The 16,025-nt window shown below is 43.0% G+C and overlaps 1 protein-coding gene across 1 annotated transcript in view; it reads left to right on the forward strand.

The window, feature by feature from the left end:
* Nucleotides 1–16,025, forward strand: part of LOC126092689 (uncharacterized) — a 134,002-nt gene that overhangs the window by 37,732 nt on the left and 80,245 nt on the right. Inside the window, exons 4-6 of the mRNA XM_049908412.1 lie at nucleotides 1,349–1,569; nucleotides 6,477–6,780; nucleotides 11,488–11,708. Of these exons, the coding sequence (XP_049764369.1) occupies nucleotides 1,349–1,569; nucleotides 6,477–6,780; nucleotides 11,488–11,708 (746 nt within the window). The remainder of the gene's footprint in view (nucleotides 1–1,348; nucleotides 1,570–6,476; nucleotides 6,781–11,487; nucleotides 11,709–16,025) is intronic.

Consider the following 16,025-nt stretch of genomic DNA (forward strand, 5'->3'; position numbering starts at 1 on the left):
CAGTCCACAGTGGTCTTATGCCCCTTTGAGCACTGAGTAATATCATGCACCCTGTGTACTCCCGACCTGAGAAAGAGCATTTAATAAATGCAGTGAACTTAATAAATAATAAATACAGTGGACTGAACGCTGAACTTCATGAATCTCAGTTGCTCTTACAGTAATTTATATTGCTGTCCCCACAACCAGTCTGAGTTTCAGTATACCCTGAACAAGATCATATTATTTCCTCTTGACTGCTAAAGTCAGTTGCTGTCCACACAGTAAGCATGTTATGCTCTAACAATAAAGCTAATGGAAGTTACAGAGGAACTGGATCATACTTTATTGACTACAATACAAAGCCAACTGTGAAAAAGAATCGGCGATATTTTGATATCGGTGCCCCCTCATGTAATTTTCTTATCTGACACTGTACTGAAATATTACTTTTGTTTATCCACAAATTTAATCCAGCATCTGGGAGGCTGGCCACACTTTCTTCTTTGATGTGGAGTCTATTGCCACATTGGTTTTGGCCAAATTGTGTCTGGCATATGTTGTAAGTGACCATACCAGAGTAAACACTTTCTATCTTTGCAGTCTATAATTGTGCTTCCAATGTTCATGATCTCTCTGATTCTGTCATTTCTGACATGATCAAGCCTGATGTTTAAAATCTGTAAATTGACTTGTAATGAATACAAAAGCATATTATATAGCCTCATTAAAATAATTCCATTGTGACTCTGCTGGACGATAATACTCAAGTACTGACTGTCATTCACTTCTATGTGGACTTTTCCTCATGAGTACATCTCCATTTCTTCATTTCCTACTGCTTCCTGAAATAATTACTATTGAACCATTTTCCAGAAAATATTTCTTCTTCAAAAAACGCAGACGTGAATTATGAGTAAATTATTCGTATAATATTACTTAAATTCATAAAATTAATATGCATGGCACTACATTCAGCGGTTGATTCCTTTGTGACACTATTACACTAGTATTCAAATTATGTGGTTTCGCTCTGCTAACTTGTACTGGAGGTTGTGCAAGATGTGTGATTTCTTAAAAATTCCATGAATGGAGTTGTTTATATACAACTGTTCTAGATATTGAACTCACTGATTCTGGAAGCTTGAAGTTAGATATTGTCATTTTCACATTTTAACCGACATAAATCTAATCTTTCCTGTTCATGTGTGGACGAGATTTGAGAGTGTGATATTTTATTTTTGTGCAGCAGCTGTGCTGATACTTGCTAGTTACTGACTTGTGCAGTGGAAGTATATTGTTTGTAACTTTCTTGACTTTGATTTATTACCATAAATTATCATTACTTTTTTATGTTTTAATGTGCTAGGCCCAGAATGTGGTCTACGGAATATCCCTGGCTGTTCTCGTGTTTGTACGGGGAATACTCGTCACTCACCGTGGGGGTGGCACCGACAGGCTGCATGACGCTCTCGAACTGCTGGGGCTGTTTCTCCAAGGAAGAGGAGCACGACTTATCGAGTCCGCCATCAGTATTGTCGTTGCTGTGCCATTTGTTGAGAACTGTGTCTCAGTGAGTCGTGCCTCCAGGTAATAAGAAGACTTGTACTCTTTCTCACAGTGTGAAAGTTAGTCATTTTTTAAAAATTTTATCAGGATATGTTAAAATAGCTGCTTAATTACAGAAGCACAGTAGTGCCATCTATAGAGTACCATATTTACCTGAGTATAAGACAACCATGAATGTAAGACAACCCCCCTTTTTGTGACAGACTCTGAGAGAAAAATTTATTTTTAACATATTCTGACTAATCAAAATTACGAGCTATTTCATTGACATAAAGTATCTGCCAAAAATTTAACATTAAAACTCTTCTAAACTTATGCCATTTATTGTCTACATTTTAATATCAGTAGGATAAATGAAGAAACTGCAAAAAGGTAAGAATTTAAGGAGATGGGACCTGGATAAACTGAAAGAACTGGAGGTTGCAGAGAGTTTCAGAGAGAGCATTAGAGAACAGTTGACAGGAACAGAGGAAAGAAATACACAAGAAGAAGAATGGTTAGCTTTGAGAGATGAAATAGTGAAGGCAACAGAGGATCAAGTAGGTAAAAATATGAGGGCCATTAGAAATCCTTGGGTTACAGAAGAGAGAATGAGTTTAATTGATGAAAGTAGAAAATATAAAAAACAGTAAATAAAGCTGGCGAGAAGGAATACAACCGTCTCAAAAATGTAATCAACCGGATGTGCAAAATGGCTAAGCAGGGATGGCTAGAGGACAGATGTAAGGATGTAGAAGCATATGTCACTATGTGTAAGATAGATACTGTCTACAGCAAAATTAAAGAGAACTTTGGAGAAAAGAGAACCACCTGTATGAATATCAAGAGCTCAGATGGAAACCCAATTCTGAGCAAAGAAGGGAAAGCAGAAAGGTGAAAGGAGTATATAGAGGGTCTATACAAGGGCGATGTACTTGAGGACAATATCATGGAAATGAAAGGGGACATAGATAAAGATGATATGGGAGATATGATACTGTGTGAAGAGTTTGACAGAGCAGTGAAAGACCTAAGTCGAAAAAAGTCCCCGGGAGTAGACAACATTCCATTACAACTACTGATAGCCTTGGGAGAGCCAATCCTGGCAAAACTCTACCATCTGGTGAGCAAGATGTATGAGACAGGTGAAATACCCTCAGACTTAAAGAAGAATATAATAATTCCAATCCCAAAGAAAGCAGGTGTTCACATGTGTGAAAATTACCAAACTATCAATTTAATAAGCCATGGTTGCAAAATACTAACATGAATTCTTTAAGAGGAATGGAAAAACTGATAGAAGCTGACCTTATCTTAGAAGACAGATTAAGGAAATGCACACCTACATTTCTAGCACTTGCAGATTAGAGAAAGCTTTTGACAGTGTTGACTTCAGTACTCTGTTACAAATTCTGAAGGTGGCAGGTATAAAATACAGGGAGCGAAAGGCTATATACAATTTGTACAGAAACCAGATGGTAGTTGTAAGAGTCGAGGGGCACGAAAGGGAAGCAGTGGTTGGGAAGGGAGAGAGACAGTGTTGTAGCCTATCCCCGATGTTATTGATTCTGTATATCGAGCAAACAGTTAAGGAAACAAAAGAAAAATTCAGAGTAGGTATTAAAATCCATGGAGAAGAAATGAAAATTTTGAGGTTCACCGATGACATTGTAATTCTGTCAGAGGCGCAAAGGACCTGGAAGAGCAGTTGAATGGGTTGGACAGTGTCTTGAAAGGATGATATGATATGAACATTAACAAAAGCAAAATGAGAATAATCGAATGTAGTCGAATTAAGTCAGGTGATACTGAGGAAATTAGATTAGGAAATGACACACTTAAAGTAGTAAAGGAGTTGTGCTATTTGGGGAGAAAAATAACAGATGATGGTCAAGGTAGAGAGGATATAAAATGTAGACTGGCAATGGCAAGGATAGCGTTTATGAAGAAGAGAAATTTGTTAACAACGATTATAGATTTAAGTGTTAGGAAGTCTTTTCTGAAAGTATTTATAAGGAGTGTAGCCATGTATAGAAGTGGAATATGGATGGTAAACAGTGTAGACAAGAAGCGAATAGAAGCTTTGTAAATGTGGTGCTGCAGAAGATTGGATAGGTAGATCACATAACTAATGAGGAGAATTGGGGAGAGGAGGAATTTGTGGCACAAATTGACTAGAAGAAGGGATCGGTTGGTAGGACACATTCTGAGGCATAATGTGATCACCAATTTAGTATTGGATTGAAGCACGTGTAATAAAAATCATAGAGGGATACAAAGAGATGAATACATTAAGCATATTCAGAAGGATGTAGTTATTTGGAGAGGAAGAGGCTTGCACAGGATAAACTAGCATAGAGAGCTGCATCAAACCTGTCTTTGGATTGAAGGCCACAACAACAACAGGAGAAATGTGACATGACTGAGCAACGTTGATACTGTATCAAGCACTTTGGGATATCGGGAAATCTCAAGCCTATTGGAATTCGAGTATCATTTGACATGCTCTGCCTTCTGAATTCTCCTAAATGACTGCCTGTGCCCTGTATAGCCAATGCTTCATCTCTAAATGTAAAATGACCCTTATAAATGTAAAGATACACCTTTATGCTCTACTAAACAACTTAAAAATGTTGACCTCAACAGAAATAGTTTAATCTACAAATATAAGACGACCGTGTATTTTTCGAATGAGGAATTCGGGGAAAAAAATCTCATCTTATAATCATTTCATATTGATCAATCAAAGCAGTCTATAAGGACTGCAATGTGTTAATATAGTAATATACTATTTATAACTGTCATTTGTAGGACTCCATATGTTCCTCCATGCTCTTGTTACTTGAGAAAATTTAAGTGATGAGAATCCTCTGTAAAGATGTAATAGTTATTGCTAGGACAGAATTGCCCTGGAAAACAGTTTTTATTTTATTTATTTATTCATTTGTGCTGGGGGGGGGGGATTGCTATTGATGGGACGTTATATTTGGGACCTTGCCTCGAGCTGCTACTGGAGAAGTTTGAAACTCTGAAAGAAGTGAGAGGCTGCATTGCATGCACAGAAATCATACAATAATATTGGTAGTAACAAATTTGGGACACAAAAGACAGCTGCAGTTGTGTGGTAAGGATGCTGCTGTCTGGGAAATTAACTCCAGCTGCCTGCACACAGGACATATTAATATAGAGCTGAAAGTGGAGCCCTTAAAAAGTGGAAATCCTTCACCAAAAGTACAAAACAAGTAAAGCCAACAGTCCCCAGATAGCTGTGGCTGCTGACAGGCAAAGGTACTTATCCCATATCCAACATGTCTGTAGAACATTTCCTTGTGTAATGAGGAAACGAACACTTATAGGACGGAAGAGATGACTCATGTTACATAGGCATCAAAGAGTGATTCTGTTCTTCTTGGGAGCACACAGCACAGCACAATGCCCTCTTGCTTATTCTGAGAGTTTGGAAAATAAACCCATTGGTTCAGGAGAGTATTTCTGAGAATGAGCCAAATTGAAATATAGTTTTTGCATGTTATTACTCCTGGGACAGCAACAACCACACCAAGTGCTTTCAGTTCCTTTTCAAACCTGAAGCATTCTTAGTACATTCATAATTTTTGTCATTCGTAGTGGCATGTGTAGGAAAACAATGGCAGCTTCATCTAACAGTCACCTACATTTTTTAGGACTATTGATTTTTATGAATTACACATACTTCAAGGCTGGAAGATTTTTAGTTTTTTACTGCATCTGATGCCAAGGTTTTCCATGGCAATGGAATGTATGTGTAAAATAAGGTAACTTAAAGAAGAATACATTTCTCACCAGCCTGTCAATTTTAGTTTAAATTGGAGTTATCTAATGATATAGCTGTTCTGTCACTGTTTTTTGTAGTAATATTGAAACAATTCACTGTGTCCTCCAGAAATGTGGGACATCTTGTGTAATAAGCCCACATAGAATGTTTTCTTTTTCTCTTTTTTTTGTTTTTTGTTTGTTTGTTTATCTTTTTTCCTCTTATTAGTGACACTTTGTGTTCACTGTGTCCTCCAGTTGCTCTATTTTTTCCTAACCCTCCCAGTTTCTTCCATCATCGTCTCTTTATTACCCTGCACACCTTTCTCTGCCTCTGACACACTTTTGCTGTATCGACTGCTTGTAAAAGGTAAGAGTAGCTGTCTCTCTTTCCACCATTGATGTAATAGCCAAGTTTAAACTTAATTTACCTATATCAATTATATTACATGTAAACGGTGCATGGGAAGATGCTCACAAGAATTTATTACGTTGCAGCACAATATGATAATGGAAGAATGATAGGGAATTGCGTTGATAATAAAAATTTCCAACAAATGTGTGGTAGCATATTGCATGAGGTATGTATGGCATATAGAAAGCTTTGTGGAGAATTGGAGTTATGATTTTAGGCTTCCCCAGCCTGTGACAATTTTGAAATGTTCTTGGGTATTCGGCCATGTAATGACATGCTTACAGTGAATAAACAGCATATGTGGGTGACATTTCTGAAAGCAAGTAAGTCTCACAAAAATTGATCATTTTGTATACTACTTTGTTACTGGGAACAATAGCTTAATTTGGCATTATGTCAAAAACTTGGACAAAGTCTAAAGAGAGGACAGAAGTTGGATATTCAGCATTAAAGTAAGCCACAGGAATTGTGTTTATCAGCTGTATCAAAAAAGATAAATTTATAATGTCTACATTACTCTCACCACCTTGCCAGTGTACATTCCAAAATTTGTGGGTTGAGATATGTTTGCAGAATGGAGCTCATCTGTTCAGACAACCCCTGTACCTCTTTATTGAAGTTTTGCATCACCTATCATGCAATAAATTTCCTATGCAATCACACCTCCATCCCTCGAGTAGTGTTTCTCTCTTCAGCAGTTAAATCTCTGAGTGAAACACAGTAACTCTCTCTCCCACCGCAGGTTGGTCGACAACGTAGCCCGCCTCGTGTCTACTTTGAAACGCACGCAACTAGAACTCGTGCAGCAGGCAACTCGCCGATCAAGGCGCACCTCAGCCCCAGCACCCGGTGCGGCAGTCGTGATCTCCACAAGCTCAACTCCAACCCACCACCATGCTCCGGACCCCCTCGATGCATCATATTGCCGCGTGTCTGCTGTCTTCACAGTATTAATGCACCTGCTGTCTGTACCTGCCGTGAGGGAGCGAGTACTCCGTGCTATGAGGCACTGCGGTACCTGCTGCTGTTTCCAGCCTCGCACATTAGTGAGTATGCCAGCACCAAACCTCTATTCCATTTAGCATTGCAGAAAGCAGTCATCAGATGCCTATGCTAATTTCAATGTGTGTGCAAAATAAGTTAACTGAATCTCTCTCTCTCTCTCTCTCTCTCTCTCTCTCTCACACACCATCTCCCTCTCCCTTCTCCCTCCCCCTCCCCATCTGCCATCTCCCTCCCCATCTGCCATCTCCCTCCCCATCTGCCATCTCCCTCCCCATCTGCCATCTCCCTCCCCATCTGCCATCTCCCTCCCCATCTGCCATCTCCCTCCCCATCTGCCATCTCCCTCCCCATCTGCCATCTCCCTCCCCATCTGCCATCTCCCTCCCCATCTGCCATCTCCCTCACCATCTGCCATCTCCCTCACCATCTGCCATCTCCCTCCCCATCTGCCATCTCCCTCCCCATCTGCCATCTCCCTCCCCATCTGCCATCTCCCTCCCCATCTGCCATCTCCCTCCCCATCTGCCATCTCCCTCCCCATCTGCCATCTCCCTCCCCATCTACCATCTCCCTCCCCCTCCCCATCTCCCTCCTCCTCCCCATCTCCCTCCTCCTCCCCGTCTCCCTCCCCATCTCCCTCCCCCTCCCTTCCCCATCACCCTCCCCCTCCCCATCTCCATCTCCCTCCCCATCTCCCTCTCCCCATCTCCCTCTCCCCCTCCCCATCTCCCCCTCCCCATCTCCCTCTCCCCCTCCCCATCTCCCTCTTCCCCTCCCCATCTCCCTCTCACCCTCCCCATCTCCCTCTCACCCTCCCCATCTCCCCCTCCCCATCTCCCTCTCCCCCTCCCCATCTCCCTCTCCCCCTCCCCATCTCAATCTCCCCCTCCCCATCTCAATCTCCCCCTCCCCATCTCAATCTCCCCCTCCCCTTCTCCCCCACCCTCTCCCCTCCCCATCTCCATCTCCCTCTTCCCCCTCTCCCCCTCCCCATCTCCCTCTTCCCCCTCTCCCCCTCCCCATCTCCCTCTCCCCCTCCCCATCTCCCTCTCCCCCCATCTCCCTCTCCACCTCCGCATCTCCCTCTCTCCCCTCCACATGTATCCCCTCCCCTCCCACTCCCCATGTATCCTCTTCCCCTCCTCTCTCCCATTCCCCATGTAACCCCCCCTTTCCCCCCCTTCCCTCCCACTTCACTGACCATTCCCTCCTCCTCCCCTCCCTTCCCCTCCTCATTCCCCCTCCCCTCCTCATTCCCCCTCCCCTCCTTATTCCCCCTCCCCACCTCATTCCCCCTCCCCTCCTCATTCCCCCTCCCCTCCTCTTTACCCCTCCCATCTCTCCACTCTGCCGTTGCCACTCCCTCTCCCACTCCTCCTCTCCCCGGCCCCGCTCCTCCACTCCCCTGCCCTGCTCCTCCACTCCCCTGCCCCGCTCCTCCGCTCCCCTGCCCCGCTCCTCCGCTCCCCTGCCCCGCTCCTCCGCTCCCCTGCCCCGCTCCTCCGCTCCCCTGCCCCGCTCCTCCGCTCCCCTGTCCCGCTCCTTCGCTCCCCTGCCCCGCTCCTCCGCTCCCCTGCTCCCCTGCCCCGCTCCTCTGCTCCCCTGCCTCGCTCCTCCGCTCCCCTGCCCCGCTCCTTCGCTCCCCTGCCCCGCTCCTCCGCTCCACTCCTCCGCTCCGCTCCTCCGCTCCCCTGCCCCGCACCTCCACTCCACTCTCCTGCTCCTCCACTCCCCTCCCCCGCTCCTCCAGTCCCCTCCCCCTCTCCTCCCCCTCCACCTCTCCTCCCCCTCCCCCTCTCCACCCCCTCCCCCCTCCACCTCTCCTCCCCCTCTCCACCCTCTCCCCCTCTCCACCCCCTCCCCCTCTCCACCCCCTCCCCCTCTCCACCCCCTCCCCCTCTCCACCCCTCCCCCTCTCCTCCCCCTCCCCCTCTGCTCCCCCTTCCTCTTTCCTCCTACTCCCCTTCCCCTTTCCTCCTCCTCCTCCCCCTTCCCCTTTCCTCCTCCTCCTCCTCCCCCTTCCCCTTTCCTCCTCCTCCCCCTTCCCCTTTCCTCCTCCTCCCCCTTCCCCTTTCCTCCTCCTCCCCCTTCCCCTTTTTCTACCCTCCCCCTCTCCCCCCTCTCTTCCTCTCCTCCCCTCTCCTCCCCCTCTCCTCCCCCTCTCCTCCCCCTCTCCTCCCCCTCTCCTCCCCCCTCTCCCCCTTCCTCTCCCCCCTTCTCCTCCCCCTCTCCTCCCCCTCTCCTCACCCACTCCTCCACTCCTCCTCCTATATACCTCCCACACCCAACTAATCCCCTCCCCCTCTCCTCATCCCCCCTCCCCCCTCCTCTCTCTCATCCCACTAATCTGCTCCCCCTCTCCCATCCCACTAATCCCCTCCCCCTCTCCCTGCCACTGATATGTAAGTAGGCGGAATTCTAGCTTTTTGGGAAGGAGAAGAGAATGATTTGTGAACTGACACATATGAGTAATCAATTTGGACGTTACACAAAATACTGTAAAGAAACCATCAAAATTCTAATCAAAATGACTTGATGGAGATTTGAAATGCGTACTGCCAAATAGGACCATGACACTCCTGTATTTCTCTGTTTTGGGCGCTTTCACAGTATTTTCTTGACTAGTGTTTGTTAAAAATAATGTTTGAAGTTTATGTTTTTGTAAGTGACTTGTGTTTGGAGTGAGTGTTGTTGCATCCTGTGTGCAGAGAACAGTTTTTCTTGTATTACTTGGTAAAGAAGACTTGAGACATGGCCAGGGAGGGGAGTGGATGCAGTGAATATGAATATGTACTCTCAGGTACCTGTAGGTGTGGAACGATGTTGCGTACTACACTAATGCCCTGCATAGCATAGTAGTTAAATATTGAGTTGCATTTTTATTTGACAAAAGTTCTTGCATGCTATAACCATGCTAAAATCAATCAATAGAAAATCCAGGATGGAATGTAACATTATTATGAAAGTTGCCACTCACCATATAGCGAAGGTGCTTAGTCACAGATAGGCACAACAAAAAGACTGTCACAAATAAAGCTCTTGGCCAGTAAGGCCTTCATCAGAAATAGATGACAAACGCACACATACACACTCACGCAAACACAACTCACACACACGACTGCATCTCAGCCAACTGAGGCCACCAACTGCTAACTGTGCTAACATTTATTCACAGTTTACTGTAAATGAATCTGTTTTATCTGCATGAACTACTTGTTACTTCAAGTCTGATGCTTCATTTTTTAATAAAAATCTAGCTTATTATGATGCCATTTACAGAAACTGTATCATCTCATTCATACAAATGCACCATTTATTCTTGTAGCTTATAAAACTGAATCTCATATACACAACAGTTGTCTTCAGACTTTGACCACCAGCCTCGAAGTCCAGCACTGTCACTCTTTTCTTCTTCTTGTCATCAGTAAATTTAATGGCATTAACAGCAAGGAATTGCAGTTGTCTACTAAGGCGTTTTCATTATCTCTTTCCACACTTGCGCTGTGAGGTAACTATTGTGGACTAGGAGGTGTGTAGTTAAGATGAAATAAGAAGCTCCTTGACAGCTCGTAGCTGTCTACAGAGCTATGACAACACTGAGGCGTTGCTGTGGAGATGTTTACAAAATTACATTACATTGTGGTAAGCCTCCAAAGCTGCCGTGCCCAGCTCAGTTGGGCATCAGCTTATGCTGACTCAACTATAGTACCCAGTGAGTAACATGGACAAGAAGTTAGTCGCCTCTACAGCTGCATTTACAGTTCAGTTTATCAAGTAATACAATCTACATGTTGTTGTTGTTGTTGTTCTTGTTGTTGGTGGTGATGGTGGTGGTGGTGCAGAAGTGTATGCTTAGATGTCTGGAATTGCAATTAAAAACTTAAAATACTGCTTGTCTCACTTTCTGTTTTCATTCAAATGTCTTTCATATCTAAATTAAGGTTATGTCTGTGGACATGGCAGGACAGAACATAAACAGCTATTAAAAATGCAGACCAGCATCCAACTTTCTATCTTGACAGTCTCATACATTCTTTTTGAGAACTGCAAACAGATTGTACATAAACATTTCTTAGTCTGCAGTATGAATCCACAGCATGTCAAGATACTGTTTGGTGCAGGGCAGGGTGGGGATATAAGAAAGAGCTTTTGGCAATAAATGGAATATCTCCATTCAGTGTTCCTGTCCACTATTTGGCTCATTTGTCTTAAAGACCAGTGACTCCAGCATTGAGAAGTGATTGCTCATATAAAAAAAATTAATAAAGTAGACTGGGAATCATAAATTCCCCAGGAGATCTATAGATGATACTAGAAAACTCTGATTGTTGTTGTAGAGTTGTTATGGTATTTTGATAGAGATTTACCACATGAGGCCACCAATGTTGGAGGGGGAGGGGGAGGAGGAGGGGGAGGGGGGCAGAGAGCTAGAGAATAGAGGAGGAGGGGGGCAGAGAGCTAGCTTCATGCCTTGGAGAAGCATATGCACAGGTGGAAGCGGGTCCAAAAAGTGGCTCGATAACTAATAAGGCCTGTACTGTAATTAAACTGTACAAAATCCAGGGCTACATTAGTATTGATTATAGGTCATTATTCTTTTGGTTGGCAAAAACTGGTGATTTATTTACCAGTATAAGATATTACTAAACACAGTGCCTTTGTGTGCTGAACACTTCTTAAATTCCTTGCAAATAAAATTTACAGATGTAAGATTGTTAATGCGTAACCTATTTCATTGCATTTTACAGGTTAGTGCCCTTGTTGGTATCCTAGAACAAGCTGGAGGCAATAAACGTGTGAGACGGCTTACTTTCGCCCTTCTGGAAAGGTCACTTTACCGTGAATTGGGTGCTGTCGTAACAGATAGAAACAAAAGTTGTTCTGTATGCTCCCGCTGGTCTTCGTCATCGTCATCATCAGACTTGCTCTTTGTAGCTGAAGGTTACATATCTGGAGAAGGAGTGGGAAGGTCAGTAATGCATTATTTGCTGATTTGTTATTATTTGAATTTTCCCTTCATTTTTTCATAGCTGCTCTGATTTAGCATGAATGCATTTCATGGTATATTAAACTCTTGAGGTTTCCTGAACTGTTATCCAAGTAAATCCACTGCTAGTTATGGGGGAAAAAACACAATAATTTTGGCTCCATGCAAGAAAGTAAGATACTTGTATTAAAAAAAAAGTTGAGAAAATTGTTAAGAGATATGAAGCATTACCAGTAATTAAATTCAGAAGGTGAAAATTATAGCAATGCTGATGGAAACACACAAATTATAAAATAATATCCATAGTCACAGGCTCTGTAAATTCCTTCGTGAGGAAAGAGGGGGAATTTCATTGGGAAAGATCGACGAGAGGAGCAGGTCACTCAAACCAGAGGTTGTGAGGGACGAGGAAGGTAGGGAACGATGAAGTAAATCTGTCTTTCTACTCCCCCTTCCGGCATTCCTCAGCCAATTCCTCTTTCCTCTTAGAAAAAGATATATTTAAGTATAAAAGCTTTAAACACTCTTTTCTAATTTAAGTGTTCCTATCAGCAGTGTTGTGAGTTGCTTCTCCTGTACTCTCTCTTTTGTAATTTTAGCAATATGTTCTTGTTGTTGCTGTTGTGGTCATCAGTCCAGAGACTGATTTGATGCAGCTCTCCACGCTACCCTATCTTGTGCCAGCTTCTTCATCTCCCAGTACCTACTGCAACCTACATCCTTCTGAATCTGCTTAGTGTATTCATATCTTGGTATCCCTCTACAATTTTTACCCTCCATGCTGCCCTCCAGTACTAAATTGGTGATCCCTTGATGCCTCAGAACATGTCCTACCAATCAATCCCTTCTTCTAGTCAAGTTGTGCCACAAATTTCTCTTCTCCCCAATTCAATCAATACGTCGTAATTAGTTATGTGATCTACCCATCTAATCTTCAGCAATCCTCTGGAGCACCACATTTCGAAAGCTTCTATTCTCTTCTTGTCCAAACTATTTATCGTCCATGTTTCACTTCCATATATGGCTACACTCCATACAAATACTTTGAGAAAAGACTTCCTGACACTTAAACCTACACTCGATGTTAACAAATTTCTCTTCTTCAGAAATGCTTTCCTTGCCATTGCCAGTCTATATTTTATATCCTCTCTACTTTGACCATCATCAGTTATTTTGCTCCCCAAATAGCAAAAGTCATTTACTACTTTAAGCGTCTCATTTCCTAATCAAATTCCCGCAGCATGACCCGACTTAGCCGGCCGGTGTGGCCGAGCGTTTCTAGACGCTTCAGTGTGGAACCGCGTGACCGCTATGGTTGCAGGTTCGAATCCTGCCTTGGGCATGGATGTATGTGCTGTCCTTAGGTTAGTTAGGTTTAAGTAGTTCTAAGTTCTAGGGGATAGATGACCTCAGATGTTAAGTCCCATAGTGCTCAGAGCCATTTGAACCATTTTTTTCACTCGACTTAATTCGACTACATTCCATTATCCGCATTTTGCTTTTGTTGTTGATCATATTATATCCTCCTTTCAAGACACTGGCCATTCCATTCAACTGCTCTTCCAGGTCCTTCGCTGTCTATGACAGAATTACAATGTCATCAGTGAACCTCAAAGTTTTTATTTCTCCTCCATGGATTTTAATACCTACTCCGAATTTTTCTTTTGTTTCCTTTACTGCTTGCTCATTATACAGATTGAATAACTTCGGGGATAGGCTACAACACTGTCTCACTCCCTTCCCAACCACTGCTTCCTTTTCATGCCCCTCGACTCTTACAACTGCCATCTGGTTTCTGTAGAAATTGTAAATAGTCTTTTGCTCCCTGTATTTTACTCCTGCCACCTTCAGAATTTGAAAGAGAGTATTCCAGTTAACATTGTCAAAAGATTTCTCTAAGTCTACAAATGCTAGAAACGTAGGTTTGCCTTTCTTCTAAGATAAGTCGTAGGGTCAGTATTGACTCACGTGTTCAGACATTTCTATGGAATCCAAACTGATCTTCCCCGAGGTCGGCTTCTACCAGTTTTTCCATTCGTGTGTATAGAATTCGCATTAGTATTTTGCAACCGTGACTTATTAAACTGATAGTTTGGTAATTTTCACATCTGTCAACACCTGCTTTCTTTGGGATTGGAATTATTATATTCTCCTTGAAGTCTGAGGGTATTTCGCCTGTCTCATACATCTTGCTCACCAGATGGTAGAGTTTTGTCAGGGATGGCTCTCCCAAGGCTATCAATAGTTGTAATGGAATGTTGCCTACTCCCGGGACCTTGTTTCGACTTGGGTCTTTGAGTGCTCTGTCAAACTCTTCACGCAGTATCGTATCTCCCATTTCATCTTCATCTACATCCTCTTCCCTTTCCATAATATTGTCCTCAAGTACACCACCCTTGTATAGAATCTCTATATAATTCTTCCACCTTTCTGCTTTCCCTTCTTTGCTTAGAACTGGGTTTTCATCTGAGCTCTTGATATTCATGCAAGTGGTTCTCTTTTCTCCAAAGGCCTCTTTAATTTTTCTGTTGGCAGTATCTATCTTACGCTAGTGATACATGCCTCTACATCCTTACATTTGTCCTCTAGCCATCTCTGCTTAGTCATTTTGTACTTCCTGTCAATCTCATTTTTGAGACATTTGTATTCCTTTTTGACTGCTTCATTTACTGCATTTTTATATTTTCTCCTTTCATCAATTAAATTCATTATCTCTTCTGTTACCCAAGGATTTCTACTAGCCCTCACCTTTCTACCTACTTGATCCTCTGCTGCCTTCACTATTTCATCCCTCAAAGCTACCCATTCTTCTTCTACTGTATTCATTTCCCCCATTCCTGTCGGTCGTTCCCTTATGCTCTCCCTGAAACTGTCTACAACTTCTGGTTCTGTCAGTTTATCCAGGTCCCATCTCCTTAAATTCCCACCTTTTTGCAGTTTCTTCAGTTTTAATCTACATTTCATAACCAATAGATTGTGGTCAGAGTCCACATCTGGCCCTGGAAATGTCTTACAATTTAAAACCTGGTTCCTAAATCTCTGTCTTACCATTATATAATGTATCTGAAACCTTCCAGTATCTCCAGGCCTATTCCATGTATGCAACCTTCTTTTATGATTCTGGAACCAAGTGTTAGCTAGGATTAAGTTATGCTCTGTGCAAAATTCTGCCAGACGGCTTCCTCTCTCATTCCTTATCCCCCATTCCGTGTTCACCTACTACGTTTCCTTCTCTTCCTTTTAATACTGTCGAATTCCAGTCACCCATGACTAATAAATTTTCGTCTCCCTTCACTATCTGAATAAATTTTTTTTATCTCATCATGTACTACAGTGGTACACGTGGGCTTTGTGTCTATCTTGGCCACAATAATGTGTTCACTATGCTGTTTGTAGTAGCTTACCCGTACTCCTATTTTTTATTCATTATTAAACCTACTCCAGCATTACCGCTATTTGATTTTGTATTTATAACCCTATATTCTCCTGATCAGAAGTCTTATTCCTCCTGCCACCGAACTTCACTAATTCCCACTATATCTGACTTTAACCTATCCATTCCCCTTTTTAAGTTTTCTAACCTACCTGCCCGATTAAGGGATCCGACATTCCACACTCCGATCCGTAGAACACCAGTTTTCTTTCTCCTGATAACGACATCCTCCTGAGTAGTCCCCGCCCAGAGTTCCGAGTGGGGGACTATTTTACATCCAGAATATTTTACCCAAGAGGACGCCATCATCATTTAAGCATACGGTAAACCTGCATGCCCTCGGTAAAAATTACAGCTGTAGTTTCCCCTTGCTTTCAGTCGTTCGCAGTACCAGAACAGCAAGGCTGTTTTGGTTATTGTTACAAGACCAGATCAGTCAATCATCCAGACTTTTTCCTCTGCAACTACTGAAAAGACTGTTGCCCCACTTCAGGAACCACACATTTGTCTGGTCTCTCAACAGATATCCCTCCATTGTGGTTGCACTTACGGTACATCTATCTGTATCGCTGAGTCACGCAAGCCTCTCCACCAGTGGCAAGGTCCGTGGTTCATGGTTAGCAATATACATTACTCAAATTGCTTATGTCATAAAGTATCTTTTAATTTTGTTTTTAGCACTACACAGTAATTTCTCACTGAAAAGATTAATAGTGGGTGGAGTTTTCACATGTGGTCTGGAATACAAATTTACTGCAGCATTATTGTGTCTGAAGGCTTCAAATTCTTCTCTTGGAGCAAGGAATGTGTGTGTGTGTGTGTGTGTGTGTGTGTGATATGATATGCTGAGTGGATATGTAGGCTGC

The sequence above is a fragment of the Schistocerca cancellata genome, chromosome 7 (genome assembly GCF_023864275.1).
Source record: "Schistocerca cancellata isolate TAMUIC-IGC-003103 chromosome 7, iqSchCanc2.1, whole genome shotgun sequence".
In the NCBI taxonomy this organism is placed as follows: domain Eukaryota; kingdom Metazoa; phylum Arthropoda; class Insecta; order Orthoptera; family Acrididae; genus Schistocerca; species Schistocerca cancellata.